General features: G+C 38.5%; 1 protein-coding gene across 1 annotated transcript; it reads right to left on the bottom strand.

Moving 5' to 3' along the window:
- Window positions 1–537: 537 nt before the first annotated feature.
- On the bottom strand, window positions 538–22,659 carry LOC134659808 (uncharacterized). The gene is made up of 3 exons (XM_063515512.1): window positions 22,465–22,659; window positions 21,486–21,596; window positions 538–671 (listed from the first exon to the last, which is right to left on the bottom strand). The coding sequence occupies exons 1-3, from the start codon at window positions 22,652–22,654 to the stop codon at window positions 538–540; spliced, it is 435 nt and encodes a 144-aa protein (XP_063371582.1). The 5' UTR covers window positions 22,655–22,659.
- Between the last annotated feature and the right edge of the window lie 1,057 nt (window positions 22,660–23,716).

Raw genomic sequence — 23,716 nt, 5'->3', positions numbered from 1 at the left:
ACTATATCCAGTTCCAATGTAAGCATACCTGCAACAAATTAGAGTTAATATCCGTACCTTAATTTTTTCATGCCACTATGGTGGCAAACAAGCGTGCGGCCCGCCACATTGTATTGGCTAAGGTGCTCACAAATATCTCAACACGCCTCTATTGTCAAAGCGTTGGTGCATGTTCAGGTATTTTTGACCACCTCGGCTGGTCCGATATATCTAATGATTGTACAACTAGACTAAATCAAATCAAATAAAATAAAAATTAAAAAAAAGCTAATAGTTTTTTTTTATTCATTAAATTGAGACTTGATTATAACATTTTAATTTGTGGTCCACTTTCCTTCTGGTATACTAAAAATACCTTTTCTTTTGTTATACCACTGATAGTTTCTATAGTTGGTCAAACCAATTTGTCAGTCAGTAAGAACCAGGAAAACTATACTCATCCTTTTCTTTTGGGTGCTAGTACTAGTCTAAGACAAAGATAGTATGATTCTCTCTGTCTATGTTTGAAATGAGACAGTCCTTTGACAAACTATAATACTAACCATCCTCATCTTTGGCCACATGGACGTCGTACAGGCTGGCAGCATGGTCACTGACTAAGTCTTGACACGGGGGCACCTCTGTCACGGGTACTTCCTTATTCAATACTTCCAGTTCCAATGTAACCATACCTGCAAGAAAGAAAAGTGAATAAAACATCAATAATACGAATTATTATACAAATCCAGAATCAGAATCATCGCATTTATTCGTGATAAACTATAACATACACAAGTGGGCCATTTTATTTAAAGTTGTCCCCTACACTTTTTTTTTTAAATTTGTTAATTTCTATGTTATTACTACTCAGAATCAGGAGCTCTTTCTATCCTAATAGGAGAAACGAAGTGTCCCAAGGTTTTTTTCCATTCCGTTACCATTTTTCATGGACTTAGTATGGCGGTCACGGAAACGGTCGAAAAATTTATGGAAATTTTGGGAGACTTTTTTTCTCCTATTAGGATCAAAAGAGCTCATGATTCTGAGTAGAAATAACATAAAAAATCCCATTTTTTTTTTTAAGTGTAGGGGACAACTTTAAATAAAATGGCACAGTATTGTCATATATATGTAAAGATGTGGGTAGACTCTTTTACTTTCTATGATAAAAAGTAACTGAAGGTACTTCACTTATATTCCTATGTAAGTCGTGTCAATATGTGCTCCCTAGCATATTAAAAGTTATTTCCATTTAAATGTGAGAGTCAGGATGGCGGGTGTATGTAAACAAAAATAAACAAAAAGCATACCATATTTTAGTACCTAATTTGTACTATTTGGTACCTCATATAAAAAAATTAGTACCTCACGGTATTTAAAGTTATCAGCAAAAAACGTTACACCCGCCAACCTGACAGTCAGAATGGCGGGTGTATTTTATTACGCTATGATCCCGCGATTATTGATAAATTCTATAAACGCCAAATTTTAGTACCTTTTTAGTACTTTCATATTCAATTATAAATTGAGCCATTTTATTTGTGGTTTCCGAGTTATACTCATTTTACACTTTGCATTGCTATTCAAAAAATTCAGGCGCTTTAATTTTTCACCGTATCGATATCGTTTTTAAGAAAAAACGCTACGCTACAACTATTTTTATTACGCCAGGATTTAGTACCTTTCATGATTAATCTGTTACCCTTTCACGGTTAATCTGTTAGGTTCAATTAACTATGAAAATTACGTCTTACAAATGGCCAGGCGCCATGTCAAAGGATTCTTCCTAAGAAGAAATTCCGCTCTTCGTTGTGCATGTAATTGTGTACATAATACCTACTCTTAAGTACATGGTGATTAATCAAATAAGAAGAGTGGAGATCGAGGGGGGAGGCCTTTGCCCAGCAGTGGGACACTGTATAGGCTTATAATAATAAAAATAATAGGCCCATCTAGTGCGCGGCAAGTCACCACCTGCCTCGATAACTTGTGAACACATTGTTATGGCAGGTGTCCGTACGTCTTTGTAATAACCCAGTCTTATAGTCCACCCAAAACTTCAATCCATAGATCGGTATACTGTTCTCTTTTTCTACAATAGTCCCAATGCCTGCTGATACCGGTTCATGGGTGTCTATTGTTGCACCTGTGAACGGGTTCCAGCAGGCGTTCTACTTGACATAAAAGCTCTCCAAGGGGCCTCTACGTGTTGGATCTGTGTCCCCACGCAAGCCTATCAGAAAACCGGGATTATAGGCCCGTGATATCCAAGGAGATACAAAAATAATAATATGTATTTATAATAATACACTAACTATCCGTCCTGAGCAATTTCTATTTCGTTAATGTCTGCCCTATTATTGGGCACATTAATGTGCAATTGTTTTACAAGGGGCAAAGTTGTTGTTTAATATCCTCGTGCTAATATTGATACACGAGTAAGTGAAAGTTTCAAAAATAGAACCATGAGCGTAGCGCGTGGTTCTAAAGTACAGGAATCTTGAAAGTTGCGAGGGTTTCAACTACAACGCATGAGGCTTAAAAAAACTTTGCTACCAAATGAAACACAATCTTTCCACACCAACGCGAGGAAAATACTTAAACAATTTGAAATCAAATTAAATAAACGAATGCTGTAATTATTTATTTTTAACAATCACTTAAAAATGTGGCTTTTGTTCACTAAGTATATACATTAATTAAATTTACAGAAATAGGCATGCACGTCATGCTCGGCGTTTTGGCACTTTTATATGCAATTATGATTATGGTAAGTCAGGATTATGATAATCATATTGATCATATGACCAGTAGATAGAGTCTGTGCAGAAGAGTCGTGGAATGTAAGGCATATATATAAATAATTTTTTCATTTTCATTTTCAAGGCAGCCCATACATTTCACGACTCTTCTCTTTCCGCACAGACTCTATTAATCTTTACAAGAAATTATAATTTTCACACTAGACTTAAAATAACAATTATTGTTGAACTTTTTTAAGGATGCACATGTTTAGCGGTATTTTTTTAACACCATTTCATGATAAAAACAAAGGTGTGTTACTAGTAGATTGTTAACCAAGGGATGAAAGGCACTCATCTCTGCCGAGGTAGTTTGGTGCTCGAACGCAGTGAGAGCGCCAATAGTCCGAGGCTGATATGATGCCTTTCACTCGAGTTAAACACTCTACTTTTCATTTCGAATATCGTAAAACGGGGTGAGTAGGTTTCGCGGGGAGAGGTGGGTTATGAATGGGGAGAGAAGGTTTGAGAGGGGGGTGAGAAGGGATTTTAAGGCTACTGCTACAAAAATAATGTATTCCAATTTAAAATGGAGCTATAGTAATACGCATAATAAAAAAAAATCGATCCAACAATCTTCCAAAATCACCTTTGTATGAAAACCCCTCTCACCCCAAATAGGAGGCACTACGGGGTGAGGTGGGTTTTCCTCTTTATCGTCAAAGTTATGAAATGGAACTACCCAAAATAAAATAAAAACTAAAATACAAACGTCCGGAACACTTATTATATACACCATTCAGTTTTCATATGTAAAAATAAAATGTTATCGAGGTTTGAATTTCAGTTTTGAACCTACTCACCCCATTTTACGGTACGAGGAAAGTAAAATACGTGTTTTATTAAAACATGACTAAGTATAAAATTATATATTAAATCTTGAGGGTACTTATTACTATTACCTCACAATTTAGGCAAAAGTATCGTTATTTATGGAATGGGGAGTCAAATATCAGAATGGAAATTGTATAACAAATCCATTTAAACTCAAATTTCAATTGCTTATCGTTAAAATTTTAACATAGTCTTATTTGCAACGTAACGTAACATGCTCTACGTAGTGCAGAAACGTATCATCAACACCTTTTAGAACAACATTCTATCAGAGCATAATTAAGAAATATATTTCTATCCATTTTGATCCAGATTTCGGTTTTAAGTTTCGTTATTTACTTATTTCCATCCGCTCTAAAGGAAAATTAAAGACACAAAAGGCGCTAATAGGGTTCAGTAATGAAATTTATAATGGTACATTACGAAAATCTTGCACAAACACGGCTTGCACGTTTTTATTTAGATAAAATAACGACATTTGAAAAAGTACTTAGTCGATATAAAACAGTCAAAACACCGATAGGTTATTAATCTAATATCTATACTTAATAATACATTTAAACGGGCAATTCTCGTTTATTTATTTATTTACATATATATTTCAGGGATCTCTGAAACGGGGGTTTTCCGGGGCCAAAAATCGATCTAGCTAACAGCTAACGCACATTTTTGAATTTTTATATGTTTTCCGAGCAAAGCGCGGTCTCCCAGATATCATGTTGTAACATGACATAACTAGAGATTTCACATAGACAATTTACGCACACACTTGCATTTAATTTTTGGTGCGCAAAGACGTTTATTTTATTTATTTATTTAGTGTAATGTCTAACTAGGTACGTCATGCTCTCAGGCAACCCCACATCGCGTTTTGTCTTTTTATAATCACAGAACTAGATGACAAAGAACGACTGTCACTACTTCAAAAGTGCGGCTCGCTCGTTTGAAGTAGTGACAGTCGTTCTTTGTCATCTAGTTCTGTGATTAAAAATGACAAAACGCAATGTGGTTGCCTGAGAGCATGACGTAGGTACGTAGGTAGACAGGTACACTAAATAAAATAAATGTCTCTTGCGGTTTCAGTTATTTTAAAATCAGATAGATTTTCTTCCATAGAGAACACAGTTCGCCATCAAACGCTTAGGGCTCTTACTAATGTTAAATTTGAGGTCGTCGTAACACTTCCACCTAGCGTTTACACGACAGTGTGCCCTGTAGTGTCCAATTGCATTTATGTTAGTGATGTCACCACTAGAAGGTAAAAATTCCACAAGTCCTAACACGTCGTATTTTATACTGTTTAAATTTATGTCAGTTGGTACGTCATCAAGTGATATAATATCCGTTTGGTTGAATTCAAAGGCTATAGTGTCGCACAATTGGTACATAAAAGTTCTTACACCTTTACAGTCATTACGTCTACATTGGACTATGTTATTGTCTTCAACTAACATCGACTCTGCTGACTGGTTTAATGAAGAAATCGGCATATCACAATTTAATGGTAGAAATGCAATATTTCTCCTTATATTATTGACTGCGCAAGCCGTATTTGTGCAAGATTCTCGTACTGTAGCACTATAAATTTCATCAAACAATATTCTTTCAAAAATAAAGTTTACATTGCATTCGCAACTAACGTAGGTGTCAACACCGACGCTTTGTGCAGAAAAATGTCGCTGGAGGATTTCGGTTCTTCTTTTATATAAGTCCGCCCTTCTCGTTTTCGCATTAATCATTGCTTTTATGAATTGACAGTATTGGTCTTCGCTGGTTGTCACTCTGCGTCTTACATCAAACCCTTCGACACAAGCAGCCGCTATTACTTGCGAAACTGAGTCGAAAGCACATGTATTCGATACATGAATATTTTTAGCAGCTCCAGCAGCCAGTGTTCCATTCAGTAATAAGGGAACCTGTGTCTTCTGCGTTATTCTTCGTTTGGTTCCTTTTTTAATCGTCTTACCTAAAATAATAGAAAAAGAAGTAGGAATAGTTATTTTCGATACAAGTGCGAAAAAGAGTAAATTCGAAACGAGTGGCGATAAATTAAAACACGACCGAAGGGAGTGTTTTAAATCGACACGAGTTGCGAATTACCTATTCGCACGTGTATCGAACAACGTTTTACAGTACATATGGCACTTTAAAGTTTCGACACACGCACGAAAAGTGCTATTTTACGCACTAGTACGGAAAAGTAACCACATATGTACTGTAAAATCATTTAAGAAATACATCATCTGTGAAAATTTCAACTGTCTAGCTATCGCGGTTCATGAGATATAGCCTGGTGACAGATAGACAGACGGACAGACAAATGGACAGACAGACAGACGGACAGCGGAGTCTTAGTAATAGGGTCCCGTTTTTACCCTTTGGGTACGGAACCCTAACAAAGTAATAAGAATTGTAGGCCGCCGGTATACTGGAAGAGAGGACCTATAACTTTAAAAATAGACGAAAAAAATTCGTCTTACCTTTTCCTTTCCAATTTTCGACACATGATGGATGCTTCGAAAAAATTGAGTCGTCTTTGAACATTTTTTCCATTTCTTTCTCCGTCGAGGTCTTCGTTTCTGCTTTTGGTACTTTTGGTCTCCTTTTAGGTTTAGAGGTGATGACTAGTCTATTATTGTTACTTATTCCTTCTTTCACTTCTCCCTCTATAAAATCTATATGTTTTGCAATGAAATCGTCTAATCTCAGTCTGTTTGATTTAATGGCAATGTGGCATAAATATCGTTTGAGTGTTTTAAAATAGCTCTCCACATTCGACGAAGATGGTGTAAAATTTTCAGATTGGTAAGTATGTATCATAATATTACTCCATAACGGAAGTTGCCGAACTAATCGCTTTAGTGTTGGTATGAATGACGGCATGTAAAATAAATTTTCATTTCCCAAAACATTTTCGTCGTCCTGACTTAAAGTGACTATAAGACTTTCGCGATCTACGGTGCCGTTAAACCATAGTGTCACAGCAGAGGTGTTATTGTCTTTAGAATGTAATATTTCCGAATTGGTATGCTCTTCAATGTCACGTTTAAGCACTTCTTTGTCCTTGTCTTCGTCAATAATTACTGACTGTCCTAATTGTTTTAGTCTTAATTTAGCGTCTTGTACGCGCGAACTGTCGTCGTACTTGTTGAGAGATACGATTATTATATCTGTAATAATTTTCTTTACCTCGTTGTAATCATCCAGATTTTTTATATACAAAATACATTTTGTGTAAAAGTATTTTGTCCTCGAGTCCACATTATTTAAACAAGAGAGATTGTTGACGATTTTAACAAAGTGGCTTGTGTCAAGACGAACAAAGCATTCGTCTGGTGTTCTCTCGTTGCTTTCTAATTTCTCAAATGATTTTATTAGGTAATCATTGGTAGAATTGCAGTCAGTAAATGTCTTTATTGTAGCTCCGATTAAAGCGGATGAATCATCCAAAATTACTTCGTTAGGAATTTTATTGCCCCTCCAAGATTTGAGCCACAAACATATGGTATCCATTGTGTGGCTACTGGATAGCATTTGAGTAATGGGGACACTCCGTCCATTTTTATCGCTGTACATAATTGCTTCATATAGGAAGATGTTATTTCTCTCGATTATGTCAGATTCTTTTATCAGGCTTCCGGTAGCGTCGATACTCATTATAACTCTGTTAGAAAGAGCGTGCGTGGCATAGAAAGTGTCTTGAGCCAATGACCAGTAGTGTACGTAAAAATTTGGATGTAAAGTTATTTGCTTTATAAAGTCATCATAGGGTTTCACGTGTTTTGCCATAACTAATAGTGCGAGAATGGGATCAGAATGGTAATGTTGACTTACTTTATATTCATGTTTAATTTGTCGCAAGCAACCATGTGAAGGCAAATGTGGAGGCTCAGCATCACCAGATTCCAATGCCGCATTAACCATTTTTTTATGCACTATTATCGGAGCTTCGTCCTGTAAGTCTTTTAACAAATCTTTACGCGTTATTACTGACATTTTAATTTTCTTCTGTACATCATGATGGAACTTTTTATCAAATCCGGTTATTATGCCAGTGCAAGACGCTATATTATCAGTAGGCCATTCAATGCATATTTTAATCACCGCTTGGCATTGCTTGCATTGGCCCAAGCATGTTATTCGATCGTCATATTTTATAAAATGTGTTTTAAATCTCCAACTGCAAGGGAATTTACACGAGGTCCAAATTTTCTCCCGTAATAAATCAGACCATTCATATTTGGGTAATACATACTTTTGTTGTAGAACATGGCACCCAGAATCAATATTATTTCTAACGGAACACTTTCTTATTGGTTGAATTTTTTTCCATTGATATATATCTAATGAAAAGGAAATACATTGAGACTCGTCATTATTTTCAGTCAATTCATTTTCTTGAAATGACTTATCAGTGTCACTAATTGGGTCTTTCCGCGTAACTCGGACATGACAACGAAAAAATAAACTATTGAATTTAGAATGTGTTTGAATGTAGAATAATCAAATGAGGGTAGCAGAACAAATTTTATAACCTTAAGTCAATAATAAGTCAACGGTTGTCATAATTTCCGACATTGTAAGTGCTGCTTGCGGAATCAACTACGAACGTAAAATAAGTGATTATAAATATTACGACTTTAATTGATTTTTACGCAAAGAAGAGGTAAGTAACCTTTATTTATCTGTTGTCTATTAAATTATTCACGCGTTACTTTGATTACAATTATCATAAGTTGAAAGAAAAATATGTAAGAGGTGAATGAAAATTGCATGTCGTTGAGTAACGTGAGTAACGTAAAAAACAATATTTTTCATTTACTGTACTGAAGTTTTGGACAAACGAACTTATATTGAACTATGTGTATGATTGGGCTTAGATGGTGTCATTCTCGCGGTTTATTTCTCCGCATAAGTGTTATTTTATAGAAATACATGACTTGAGATACTTGTAACGTGAGTCACAGTGAATCGCGTTGTTGCAACTGTAAAGCGAGTAACTAAATATTTGAATGTATTTTGTAGCTACAATGCCTCTATCAGCGGCAGAAAGGGCAAAAAGAAGAAGACAGAAGCTGAAAGACGACGGAAAGTACGAAGAGTATAAGAAAAAACATAGGCTTGCCGCCAAAAAATCAGGCAAAAGAAGAAGTTGCTAGATAACATGACTCAAAAAAAGAAAAACCAATTTATAAAGGATGAAAGAGAAAAAACCAGAAAAAGAGTTGAAAAACATATAGATCAAAGAAAAAAGCTGAATAAGCAAGAGCCTTAGATAGTTCAATTGCATCCTCATCTTCGATGTTAATTAATCGCCAAGCTTTGGGTAGAGCTAAATAACGTATCAGAAAAGTTCTAATTCTAATAATAATAAGTAAAAAATATGCTATTTGTTTGCTAGAAATGATAAAAAATATCAAAATATTCTAGGTAGTCGCAAGTAACGTGATTCACGAAATCGCTGTAACGTGAGTTCGTAAGGTTTTATATTTTATTTAAATAAGGGTGTATCTTTGATTTTATTTGGTTAACTATTAAAGAAGCTTGCATATTTATGTCATTGTTTTGTTATTTTGTTAAAACTAATTCATTCAATAATCAAAGGGAAATCAATAAACACAAAAGGCGTAAAACTCCGTGTCCATTTCTTGTAACGTGAGTCATGGAGTTATTTTCCACTTTTCTCCAATTTTTATAATTTGATGGAGAAAAAGTACTTCGATAAATGATTCGCAGTAATGTACTCTGTGATATTATTATCAAGTTTTTGACGTAGAAAGCTCTTGATCTCAAATATACGACAAGATTGTTAGGAATAGTGACTACAAAGTAACGTGAGTCACCGTGGATTTACCCATTGTATCACTTTCATCTGACGAAATTTGTTCACAAATACTTTGTTGTTCGCTGTGCGTCGGAAAAAAATAATCAAAGTTTCTTTTTACTGACAAAAACAAAGCTTTCGTGGAGATTTTTTGTTCTAGTTCATTGCAAATTTCTGTAAATATATTATCATTGGGCGAAGGCAAATTATTTCGCGATTGAAAGTATTGCTGATATTTCTCCAAGACGATTTTCTGCTCTGCTATGTCTACAACATTTTTTCTTCCACGTTTCATAATTCTTATGTTATATGACACTACAAACTTTCATACAATACGCGAGTTTATGTTTTATAAAAACTTTAGGCCGTTCTTTCAATCTTTCCATTTTGCACTTGAAACGATAAAATAAGTAACAATCTAACTTTTGGATGAATAGAGATTTAAAATGAATAATTTGATCGCTAAATAATTTTACAAAACCTATAACAAGTTTTTATCTGTTTAATGTTTCCCTCCAAGAACCTTCCTTTTTTTAAATCTCTCGCTCTGTGTTCAGCGCGCGGCATCACGGATTTTTGCCACGTATTTAAAAAAGTTGGAATTGATAAAAGGTTCAATTATAGCTGGTCAACCAAATCTCGTCAGTAAAAAAAGGCGCGAAATTCAAATTTTCTATGGGACGAAATCCCTTCGCGCCTACATTTTTCAAATTTTCCGCCTTTTTCTACTGTCAAGATCTGGTTGACCAAGTATACAGATAGATAAAGATATATATATATGTATATAGATAAAATTTTAAACGTTTATAGTCTGACAAGCTGGATATGTCAGTAGCAATGTAAAGCAAACTAAAGTATGGTATCCCTAGGAAACGAACAAAAAACAGCGATGTACATTGAACAACGATGAAATGTAATAGCTAATTTACATTCGCGGCTCGTGGCTCGGCTCGCGGTGCGCACGAGAATGTAAACGGTTATAAAGTAGCTAACAGACTATCGCACCGCACCGCGACCTTCACCGCGACTTTCCGCGCGAGCGAGATATATGTTTCTCGCTCTCACTTATGGGTGCGACGCTCCAAGGCCACGGTACGGTGCGATAGTCTGGTAAGGCCCCTGTACACAATGGGCCATCGCCGGCCACTCCAAGGGACGCATTTATGCGTTAGAGGGAGCAAGTGATATTGCTATCTCATTCTACCGCATGGCTACGTCCCTTGGAGTGGCCGGCAATGGTCCATTGTGTACTGGGGCCTTAAGACGTAAACAATATTTAAAATTAAAACTTGTAATTTTTTTTTTCATTGTAGATATTAGACGCAATTTAAAGCCGGTTTAAGGGTATGCGCGCACGGGCAACTTTTGTCGCCGCGACTATTTTGTCTCTCACGTCAAGTCTATGGGTTAGTATGGAAGTGCGCACACGTAGCGACGCGACTCGCGGGCGACTTTTTTGTCCGCGGGTTCGGAGACAAGCCCGCGACGCAACTGTCGCCTTCCCTATTGGTTTAAATGCTAGTGCGCGCACGGGCGACAAATAAGTCGCCGGCCGGCCAGAGGGCCTACCGCGAACCACGTTCGACATGTTACCTCCCTGTCATACTTACGTACGAATTTATAAGTGCGACAGAGAGGCAACACGTCGAACGTGGTTCGCGGTAGGCCCTCAGATTCCACTCGACCGCCGCGGCGAGAGCTTGTATGTGTACGTGTACGGATACGCGCCCGCATTCAATACGAAGTAAAATGCCGGTCGTAGAAGATGATAATCGATAATAGTAGGCTAATTAAAGAAGTGGAATGGAGACCTCTATATATTTTGTAATAATTATTTATTAAGTAGAATCCTTTATTTAACTTAAACAACATAGTCATAATGGATGCACCCAATATTGATTTTTCGACGTTTTCATCGGTTTTTTTAATACGAGTGCAACGACCACAGCCGTCTCTTCGCAATCCATGTTGATGACTGCGTAGAAAAAAGTATTGTTGCTGTCGCTCTCGTGCGCGCATCACGGCGAGGAGGCGATTAATTTGTCGTAAGAGACAAATAAGTCGCCTGGCGACTAAGTTGTCCGTGCGCGCATACCCTAATACTGTTCCTATTTGTATTTTACAGTGGTAACACACTATCGCACCGTACCGCGACCTTGGTGCGTTGCACCCATAAGTGAGAGCGAGAAACAGATATCTCTTTCTTGCTCTCACTTATGGGTGCGACGCTCCAAGTTCGCAAGTTAATCACTTTAGGCCTCATACGCACGAGCGCTTTTCCAACGCGCGTTAAAAAAGCGTTCGAATGACACAAATGGATACATGTGTACAGTCAGCAGCAGAAGATGCCAAGCGGGTGATGTGTTCTGAATTATTTTGACACGCTCTTATTCTCTAATAAAGTCGCGTCAAGATCATTTTGAACACCTGGCCCGCTTAGCAACTTCTGCTGCTGACTGTATTTATTCACACGATGGCGTTGACGCTTTTTACAAGCGGTGTTCGATTTTCGACTTTAAGCCTTGGTCATTAAATTGAATTTAGCGTGCAGACAGATTCAACGCTTTTTTAACGCGCGTTGAAAAAGCGTTCGTGTGATGGGGCACTAGCCCCCATTCGCACGGCAGCTTTTTCAACGCGCGTTAAAAAAGCGTTTGAATGACACAAATGGATACATGTGTATTTATTCACACGACAGCGGTGGCGCTTTTTATCAAGCGTTGTTGGATTTTCGACTTTAAGCCTTGGTCATTCAATCGAATTTAGAGTGCTGACAGATTCAAGCTCTTTTTTAACGCGCGTTGAAAAAGCTGCCGTGCGAATGGGGGCTTATGGTCGCACATTTACTCACGGCTGTATAGGGAGTATTACTGCAATGTTATAAAAACTATATTCATCCTTTTCTTTTGGTTGCTAGTACTTAGTGTAAGACAAAGATAGTATGATTCTCTCTGTCTATGTTTGAAATGAGACAGTCCTTTGACAAACTATAATTTTATTGTACAATACATGAAGGCATGAATGCAAGGATGGCAACCCTAGCTGTCAAACGATAAGCGACCATACAATAAAAAAAAAAGATAAGCAGCTGATTTTGCTAGGTCCCTTGTATATTTTAATTTTAATGTTTTTTCAGGTAATGGTAAGCATCGTAAGCGTGAATTAAATAGTTTTAACATTGAGCTTTATGTATACATAATAAGTGAACTGCTTTAGTGACGTTTACAAGTGACTTGTAATATCTCAAATTTGTAGCCGTTACAGGTTATACATTTGACCCCTGTGTTCGCCTTGGAATCCTTTCTGGTTTTTTTTATAACTAGTAATTACCAAGTGTGTTTATATTAAAGCGTTAATCATTGTACAGGGTTAGAATACAGTGTAGACATAGTCAATCGTCACTATTTCATGTAAGTAAGTAAGAGTAGGGGATTCCTTGTTTATTTTTGGGTTTAATATAATTTACAAACCATCTACAATGCTAACCCGCAGAGCAGCCGCAGCGGCTCGCCAGCAGGAGACTGATAAACTCCAGCTTACCTTGCTGGAGTTGAAAATATCCAAGGAGTCTTGTGCTCGATTGCTCAGTGAAAGAGAAGACAGTGAGAAGGAACTAAAATATTAGTAAATAATAGCAATGATAAGCTGAAAAAGGAACCGAATTCATTTGAAGCTGATTACAATAATGTAAATTCAGAGTGGGCCCGGCTTCAGGAGACAGGTTCACTGAGTGTAGTGCTGCATATGAGCAGGCCCTGAAGGACATCAACTCATTGGAGAGAGCACTGCACGACGCCCACGAACAAATCTATGAGCTACAGGAGGCCCAAAACAATGCAGCAGCGGCACACACTCAGACCTTGTTCAAAGAACTGGTCCGGCCAGACTCTTAGTTGGTTGCCGCACCAATTAAAAACCCTGTGGCCACTAAAGACTTAGGCCCACTTGCACCTTCCCACTAACCCGTGGTTAAGCGGTTAAACCGTTAACCTAGTGTCAAATTGTACTGGCAACCATGGTAACTCTAGTTTTAACCGGTTAACCCCGGGTTAGTGGAATGGTGCAAGTGGGCCTTAGTCAATGATGCCACCACACCAAGGTTAGTAAATTGCAGCAGAAACAAACTAATGAAATATATTAAATTGACTGATACAGATGTATGCTCATCTACTAGGAAATTCCAGCCATATCTTGTAACTGTAATTTGTTTGTTACCCTAATAAATATTTTCATTTTCATTTAATTAAATAGACTCGTACAAAAAACCAAAAATTGTCAAAAATAAATAAATAGTTGAAAATCAGATTTTATAAAATTAACTTAAATTTAGTGGATAACTTATATTTGTATTCTGCTCAGTTAGAAAATAGTCAATTACAATATGAAGACTTTTAAATTAAAATATCAGAGTTTAGGGGAATCAATATAATCCCTAGAAACAATAAATGAGAGTTCAAAAAAGGTGATTAATGAATATTCTTTGGCCATGGATCTCCCAGATTAAGCTTAATTCAGAGCGGTTTGAGTCCCTGACCAATGCCCAGTCATGTGCTTGTACGCAAGTGTTGACCAGTGTACTCGACCCAAGCCTGTATGACGGTTTACCACAACAGTAAATAAATGATACAGCTCCTTCCACACTACACAACAGAGCACACCTAAACCTAATGTTATTATGTATTGTGTATTATGTATTTAAATCTTCTCGGGGCAGAGGTGTAGGGTTGGAGCCGGTCTACCTAGCTTTATTTGACGTTCATAAGCGCATTGTAATTATGCCTACTTGAATAAACTATCTTTTATCTTATCTTATCTTATTGTGATGAAATTGGAAGCAATATGGGCTAATTTTTAAACTTTTACCTAAAGGGACTTAGTACAATCAGCAATTGTCTGCCTCATAGTACAGCCTGGCAAAAAAGAGTAGAAATTAAAAAGTGGCAACACTGTAGTGTCATCCCGTTCTCTTATATATATTGATTTGAAAGGGACGACACTACAGTGTTGCCACTTTTTAATTTCTACTCTTTTTTGCTAGGCTGTAGCTTTGAAAATATCTTAAAACAAATTTTAAGTGACAGTAATATTCATTCAAAGACAACACTGCTTATTATTATGGGGAAAAGGGGTAATGTGAACAAAAATAATTTAATTAAATACTTTGAACAATTAAACTCACTTGCAGTGAATGATTTTTTTTTTCACATTCCCCTATTGTGAGCAAATGTCAGAGGCAGAAAATAACAGTGGTAACTACTGGGAATTTTTTTCCCACCTTTTCCCAGTGGCACAGAATAAGTAATAGGTAGTATTATCATACAGAACGGCCACGCACCGCCCCGCCCCGACTCTCATTAACTCGCCTCGCGACATGAATCTGGCGGACTTCTGGCGTACTCTCAGTTTGGTTAGCGACGCGATGACGGAACGTTCAAGATGCCGGTGTATTGTGCTATGTACGGGTACCTACTTATTGTAGAAATAAATAATCAAATTTCCAATATTCAAAACATGAAATATACCTAAGTAAATAAAGCTAACCCTTTGCATATAAATAGGTGAGTAAGGATTGCAATCCGGTCCGGCGGATCCGATAATCCGGCCGAATCCGGCACATTTTTCAAGCTACCGGATCCGGTAAAATGAATCAAAGCGCTAAAATATAAAATAACAGCTTAAAACACTGCTATAATTTAATAATTCTCGCCAATATTCGAACGTCGCTCGACGCGCGTGATATATGCGCCGGGTGCGACGTTGCCGTTCTATTTTCTCGCTCGAAATATGTGTCGTAGTGTTTAGATTCCCGTGCACCGTAAGTACTGTGTACTAAAAAATATCCCTAACTTCGCATATAACGCTAAAAACCATAATAAAATACGTGACTTGATGATTTTTTTATCTGCAATACCAATCCGGCCGGTTCCGCCGGATTGAGGCCAAAATCCGACCGGATCCGGCCGGATTCAAAACCAGATCGGATTGCAATCCCTATAGGTAAGTAATAATATCATGCGTCACATATACCTATTACCTACACGCCTACCGATTTTTCTGCTCCTGAATGAAAATGATTTAAATCTGTTCGTCGAATTTGTGAATGTTAGCCAACATTTAATGTAAGTAAGTACCTACACATTCTACGCAGATATTCCTCGTTAAATGTTTTTTTTCCCAAACCGAGTTCGTAGTAACTATTGGGAATTATTTTTCCCAGTAGTTACCAGCGGTAAAAAGTGGGAAAAAATTCCCAGTAGTTACCACTGGTAACATCTTGGTGGTAACTAGTGGGAATAACCCTTATTTTTTCGTAATTTCGGGGTTGGTCCCATAGTAAAAGTTGCTCAATAAGTATAATCCCAAAACCTCCCTGGCAACGGAAATGCACGTATTTTTTGGCCAACCTGTATACCTAACTAGTGTGAATCATTAAGTTGACGAAGAAGAAAGTTTGTTAAGGAAATGCTTGCGCAGCATAGGTACGCTTGAATGTGAATTTGGTCTGCGCTTATCTGATAGAGAGTGGGAGAACGTTCCAAAGTCTGATAGCCTATGCCTGTACCTACATGTACCTACATACTATGCCTTAAACAGTTTTTTGAAAAAAAAAATCACTATAGCCTAGTTCGGACTATATTAGTCGAGTGGCGAGTATTTTAGTTGACTAAAATCGGTCAGCTGAACAAAAATCGTTCGCACTACAGATGAGGCCACAATGAAGAGCGGAATTTCTTAGGAAGAATCCTTTGACATGGCGCCTGGCCATTTGTAAGACGTAATTTTCATAGTTAATTGAACCTAACAGATTAACCGTGAAAGGGTAACAGATTAATCATGAAAGGTACTAAATCCTGGCGTAATAAAAATAGTTGTAGCGTAGCGTTTTTTCTTAAAAACGATATCGATACGGTGAAAAATTAAAGCGCCTGAATTTTTTGAATAGCAATGCAAAGTGTAAAATGAGTATAACTCGGAAACCACAAATAAAATGGCTCAATTTATAATTGAATATGAAAGTACTAAAAAGGTACTAAAATTTGGCGTTTATAGAATTTATCAATAATCGCGGGATCATAGCGTAATAAAATACACCCGCCATTCTGACTGTCAGGTTGGCGGGTGTAACGTTTTTTGCTGATAACTTTAAATACCGTGAGGTACTAATTTTTTTATATGAGGTACCAAATAGTACAAATTAGGTACTAAAATATGGTATGCTTTTTGTTTAATTTTATTTACATACACCCGCCATTCTGACTCTCACATTTAAATAGTGTTTTATTGGACATAATAGTGGCGACGTACGTAAAGTGGATATATTTTTATCAAGATGTCAAAACAAGCAGTGAAATTTCATGAGTTTAACCCTAAAACAGACTGTTGGGAAAATTACCTGGATAGGTTAAACTATTGTTTTGAAGCCAATGGTGTTAGTACGGACGATGCAAAAAAGGCCAATTTATTTACAGTGTGTGGCTCTCAAGTGTTTGAGACGTGTTTAGCATTAATTACTCCAAAAAAATCAAGTGAAGTGACATACAGTGAAATTGTAACTATTCTAACGGGACATTACAGCCCTAAGCCCAATGAAATATCAATGTCATATAAGTTTTATAAACGAGACCAAAAACAAGGCGAAAAAGCGTCTGAATATATTACGGCCTTGAGGAAAATTGGTTCGTTTTGTAATTTCAAGGACTTGGAACGGATGCTACGCGACCGTCTTGTGTGCGGTATGAATGATCATAAATTGCAATATGAACTGTTAAAAAAGAATACACTCAGTTACAAAGACGTGGTTGATGCGATACTTTCGTCCGAGAGTGCGGAGAAAGACGTTCGTATGATCGTGACAGGTAGTTCCGTTTCCGACGGGTCCACATCGAGCGCGACGCCCGGCGGTACCGAGCCGGCGGCGGCGTCCACTGCGCCGGAGCCCATGGATGTCAACGCGGTACATTCCAAGCGCACTCCCGGCGGCACAAGCACCAGGTTGTGCTACAGATGTGGAGATCACCATGGAGGAGAATGTCGTTTTGCTAACGCAATCTGCCGTTATTGTAAGAAGAAGGGACATCTGGAAAAGATATGCCTCGCTAAGAAAAAAGGTGGCAACAGGACCGTTAACTATACACACACTGAAGAAGAGCAAGATGAGTACATCGGCGGTATCTACAACGTGGGCGCGGACAGCCGCGTACCGCCGTTCGACGTGCAGGTGGCGCTGAACGGCGCGCCGCAGCGCATGCAAGTCGACACGGGCGCAGCCTACTCGCTCGTGAACGAGCGCACGTGGCGCGCGCTGGCGCGGCCGCCGCTGAAGCAGCCGCCGATCGCGCTACACACCTGGACGAGCGCGCCCCTCGAGTTGCTCGGGCAGACGACTCTTCATGTGCAGTATAAGGACATTACTTGTGATTTAAGTGTTTTTGTCGCTAAGGGTAAAGGTCCTAACCTTATAGGCCGCGATTGGTTTGCGCCGCTTAACTTCTCACTGAACGTTGACAGTGTATTGAACTTAGACAGCGATCATAATACAGATACGATTATTGCGAGACATAGTGAGGTATTTAAAGACGGATTAGGTACATACCGAGGACAACCAGTGACCATTCATGTGAAACCAGGCGCTGCGCCTAAATACATTAAAGCGCGACCGGTACCATATGCTATTAAAGATCGTGTCGAAAGTGAAATTGACAGATTGGTTCAAGAAGAGGTACTTCGCCCAGTGTCGTTTTCTGAATGGGCAACTCCAGTCGTACCCATTATAAAAAAGTCAGGTGACATTCGATTGTGCGGGGATTACCGCAGCACGGTAAATCAAGCTACAGAATCGGATACCTATCCGATGCCGACCGCTAATGAAGTTTTCGCTACCATTGCAGGGGGCAAGTATTTCTCAACACTAGATTTGAACCGGGCATACACACAGGTGACCGTGGATGACGCGACGGCTAAATTACTTACTTTGAATACTTGCAAAGGTTTGTACTCGGTTCATCGCCTAGCATTTGGAGTCAAGGCGAGTCCGGGTATCTTTCAGCGTTTGATGACAGCATTGTTAGCCGGAATTCAGGGGGTGGCGGTCCTCATCGACGACATCATCATAGCTGGTCGCACCCTTTCCGAAATGTGGCATCGCCTGGACGAGGTACTCAATCGTATTGGTAAAGCTGGCCTTCGGCTCAACCGCAACAAGTGTAAGCTAGCCAGACAAAAGGTTGAATTCCTCGGGTACGTTATTGATGCCGTAGGTATCCACCCGGCACCAAGTAAAGTAGAAGCTATTATAAACACTCCAGAACCGCAAAATGTACACGAACTACAGGCTTTTCTCGGACTTTATAACTTCTATGAGAGGTTCATTCCACATAAAGCTACGATGCTTGAACCTCTTCATCGGCTGCTCGACAAAACTCAAGCGTGGAAATGGACAGAGATCGAACAAACGGCATTCGAAAAGGCTAAACACTTACTGTCATTTGATATGACTTTAGTTCATTATGAACTGAATAAACGTTTATTACTGACATGTGATAGCTCGGAATATGGCGTGGGCGCGGTGCTCGCGCACGTGATGGACGACGGCCAGGAGCGCCCTATAGCCATGAGCTCGCGGACGCTACATATTCATGAACGTCGTTATTCTCAACTCGACAAAGAAGCGGCATCGATAATGTTCGGCATTCAAAAATTTCACAATTATTTAATCGGACGTTCCTTTACAATTGTGACAGATCATAAGCCGCAGCTTGGTATTTTTGATCCGAAGAAACCAATGCCTGGCATGATATCACCTCGTCTAACAAGAATAGCTCTTGCTTTGACCGCACACAGCTACGAAATAATCTACAAGCCAGGACCACAGATCGGACATGCCGATGGTTTAAGTAGATGGCCACAGCCAGTGCCTGATCAACCGGAACAAGATCTCGGCGAGATTTTACTGATAGCGGAAACACCACAAGACTTCCCTTTTGATGCTGATCAGATAGCAAAAGAAACAAAAAAAGATGTTACGATGGCGGCAGTCATGAATCACATATACCGTGGCTGGCCTGCTAAAATAACCGACAATGAGTTACGACCGTATTGGCTGCATCGTACGGAATTATCTCTACAGGAGGACTGTATACTATTGGGCTGTCGAGTGGTGAATTGGTGATTCCCCCTGCGTTGCGTAAAGCAACTCTACAAGTACTTCATAGTACTCACAACGGCATTGTACAAACAAAAGCTCTGGCAAGGAGTTATGTTTGGTGGCCACAACTCAATGAAGAAATTGAAAAGCTTATTGGGAACTGTTCCATATGCCTGGAACATCGGCACATGCCACCTAAGACCAGTCATGAGTGGATTACGCCCACGAGGCCGTGGTCTAGAATACACGTGGATTTTGCGGGCCCTTTTCAAGGAAAGATTTTTCTGATAGTGGTGGACTCTTATTCTAGATGGCCTGAAGTGTTCATGGTCCCTAATACAAGCTCGGCTACAGTCATTAAACACTTGCGTGGATTGTTTGCTACCCATGGTTTATGTGAAACTATAGTGTCTGACAACGGCACAGCATTTACATCGATAGAAATGCAGCAATTTCTTCAGGCTAATAAAATAAAACATGCTAAGACTGCGCCTTATCATCCTGCCACAAATGGTTTAGCAGAGAGGATGGTTCAAACGGTAAAAAATAAGTTGAGAAAAATGAATAATTTGCCATGGGAGGTGTTAATTACTAACATGCTTTTAGGTTTGAGGTCGACCCCTTGCTCGGCAACAAACAAAAGCCCTGCTGAACTACTGATGAATAGAAAGCTACGCACTTTGCTGGACGTCATTCACCCCGATAATATAGCTCATAAAAGAGTAGAACAGCAAATCGATCGAAATGCACAAGTGAAACGAAGAGAAAGTAACATTGGCCAAAAAGTTATGTACAGAAATTATGGAAAAGGCGCTAAATGGTTACCAGGAACTGTAGTTAGTAAAGGTGGTCCTTCAAGTTACCAAGTTGAAGCCACAGATGGGTCATTAGTTAACAGACACATTGATCAATTAATTAAAACTACAGCAGAGGACTCAACTGTAACAGACAGAGTGTTGCCTGAAGAAGAGGTGATTAGGGGAGAAGGTACAACAGATGAAGATAATAATGAGAAGTATACAGAGATGGAGAGTTCCAGTGATGCTGATAATAAGGACGACACAATTATTGAAATACCTAGCTCTAATCAATGGGCTGCTATGCTGGGCATACCTCCAATTGAACCAAGTCAATCTGTAGGGAAAGTCAATAGGAAAGCTAGACAGCATTCTAAGGCTCCTTACGATAGACCAGGGAAGAGTGACAACTAATCAAGTTAAATGATTCATGTAGTTTTGCTATAGTGGAGTTTGATTGTCTGCTTTGGCCAGTTTCTATTTTTGTAATTTGTCAAATTCATACACACTTACTTAGGGGGGAGATATGTCATATATATGTAAAGATGTGGGTAGACTCTTTTACTTTCTATGATAAAAAGTAACTGAAGGTACTTCACTTATATTCCTATGTAAGTCGTGTCAATATGTGCTCCCTAGCATATTAAAAGTTATTTCCATTTAAATAGTGTTTTATTGGACATAATAAGTATAAAACAAAAAAGAAATCTAAATATAAAATGTGGTCATTATAACTGGTATTGGCTATAACCAACTTAAATAGTAAATACTGTAATGTGATGGGACCTCAAAATTGCGTCATTGTCACAGGGCGGACACGCCATACATCAAAAATGATTTGCGTTTATATGTGTGCGCGGCACGTCTGTACACGCGTCATTGAGTTTCTGACGGAATCCTGACATGTTCTCAGTAAAGCGACTTACGCACACATTCATGTCGCTGTGCCGGGCGAGGTAATCTGAATCGGGGCGGGGCGGTGCGTGTCCGTTCTGTATGATAATACTATTACTTATTCTGTGTCATTGTACCCGAGTAGCAATAAGGGAAATTGTTATAAACCGTTTCTACTGTATGTAAAAAAAATTATTTTTGTTTAGACTCACCCGCTCCAGCCCGTTCTGGCGTTTGCTTAGATTTTAAATTTGTCGTTTTGGTGCACTGGAAGACGGAAGGCACTATTCCCTTCTTCAAAATGCGCCTGGTGTTCACTAATCCTGAAAATAATAACAAAATAATGTTAGTGGTTGTAATTGCTATAACTGTTCCAAATTTTAGCTATCTACGCCAAACGGTCTCTGAGAAAAACACATTTAACCGATTTGCAAGACCAAAGTGATCCCATAAGTGTTCCGTAAACAAAGTTTTGTACTGAACACACAGACTGAACACTAATTAAGGTTCTGCTTAGCACACATATATGGTCCTATTAGTATACACATACAGGAACCAATACCTAGGGGTCCTAGGGACTCCATACACACTGAAGGAGGCAGTTGCAACCTGAAGACACTGCTAGGTTTCATGGAGGAGCTGGGGTGGCGAGAGTAGAGCTACCTCGTTTTCGGAACTTATGTACGAAATATGATTTGATATTTACCACTTGCTTTTCGGTGAAGGAAAACATTGTGAGAAAACCAGATTAAACCTAGTTTCCCCTCTGGGTTGGATGGGCAGATGGTAGTTGCTTTAGTAAAAACTAGTGCCTACGCTATTTATCTTGGTTGCCAAGCGGACGCCAGGCTCCTATGAGCCCTGGCAATAAGCTGGGACAACGAGAGAAAGATGATGTTCACTTCAATCTAATACCTTTAAATGAGCAATTCTTGTTTATTTATTTAGATATATATTTCGGCGATCTCGGAAACGGCTCTAACGATTTCGATGAAATTTGGTATATAGGGGTTTTCGGGGGCGAAAAATCGATCTAGCTTGGTCTTATCTCTGGGAAAACGCTGGTTTTTGAGTTTTTATATGTTTTCCGAGCAAAGCTCGGTCTCCCAGATATTGATAATTAAAAGAGATAATTGTATGTATGAGAATGGTAAGTGTTGTATAATTATTCCATAATTTCGAAGAGCTTACCTGAAAACCTTCCAACCTGAATGAAATCTTCGGATTTAAAATGTGCCGCACATATTTTTGTGGTTTTCTTTGCTGCAAACACGTTATGACGTGTGGGTATGACCGCTTCCCATAGTTTTCGTAAATGTTGATCTCTCGGAAACATATGATGCCCTGCATTTCTACATCCAAGTACGCAGCACTGATGCATTATTGCATTAGTATATTCTCTTCGTTATTTTAAACTCAAATCATTCAAATATATGCTTTAATAAAATATACCAAATACCGGAAAGTCATAATAAATATTATTGAATCTAGCATACACACAAGGGTAACACATAGTAAAAATAACTGTATAGCTTCAGTGGAACAACCTTAAAAAAAGTACTCTGAGGCTGCTGAGCCAAGTTCTTTTTTTCTATATATAATTATTTTTGAGCATACTCATAGCCTAACTAAACCACAAAACAAAACTACAATAACTACAACCGTGCCCAAAGCACAGATTATTAATATGTAGCTAGCTAGCCCAAAGGCCCGAGATGTGCCCATTTGCCCAAACGACCCTGACTGATGACTGACAGTTGACTTTGACAGAGAGTAGTAGTTCGTGTTTAATATCACCAGACATTCTTTCCAACCATTTCCGCTTACTGTTTGTGAATAATGTAATTAATAACGGTTGAATACGTAAAATTTACACAAAGCTAAATTTAATTAGTTTGAAAAACTAAATACACAAATATTATTAAAATAGTAAGTTATTTGTTTTCAACTTTGTTTAATTTTAAGCATTTATAATATGGTATCCGAACGCAATTGAAACCATTTATTTAAGCCGTATCCAGACGAGCTGGACAAATCGACCGATTTGATCAGGAAAATAATTGGCACCAATCTCATCCAATAGCGTCCACTCGTACACAATTTAATCACCAATTTGCATTCCATAGATACTAACTTCGAAAATTGGCATTTTTGTGTCCGCCACCCGCTATGCCACCCCACAACACACAAAGTGCCACGTCCGCAGACTCACGTGTCCAAAATGCCACGAAATAATAACAGACACAAAGCTATTAGAAGCTCACGTAAAACAGTCACATCCTGATCTAATACAGTCAATAATCTCATGCGAATCATGCAATACATATAGTGTTTACAAACATCACTAAACTGAAGAGGCATAAAAAATACGCTCACAACCTTTTCCAATGCTCCTTATGCTCAGAAAAGATCACGAAAAAAGGCATGATAAAGCATTTAAGAG

The sequence above is a fragment of the Cydia amplana genome, chromosome 25 (assembly GCF_948474715.1).
Source record: "Cydia amplana chromosome 25, ilCydAmpl1.1, whole genome shotgun sequence".
NCBI classification, from domain to species: Eukaryota; Metazoa; Arthropoda; class Insecta; order Lepidoptera; family Tortricidae; genus Cydia; species Cydia amplana.
This window is presented reverse-complemented; position numbering and strand designations above follow the sequence as displayed.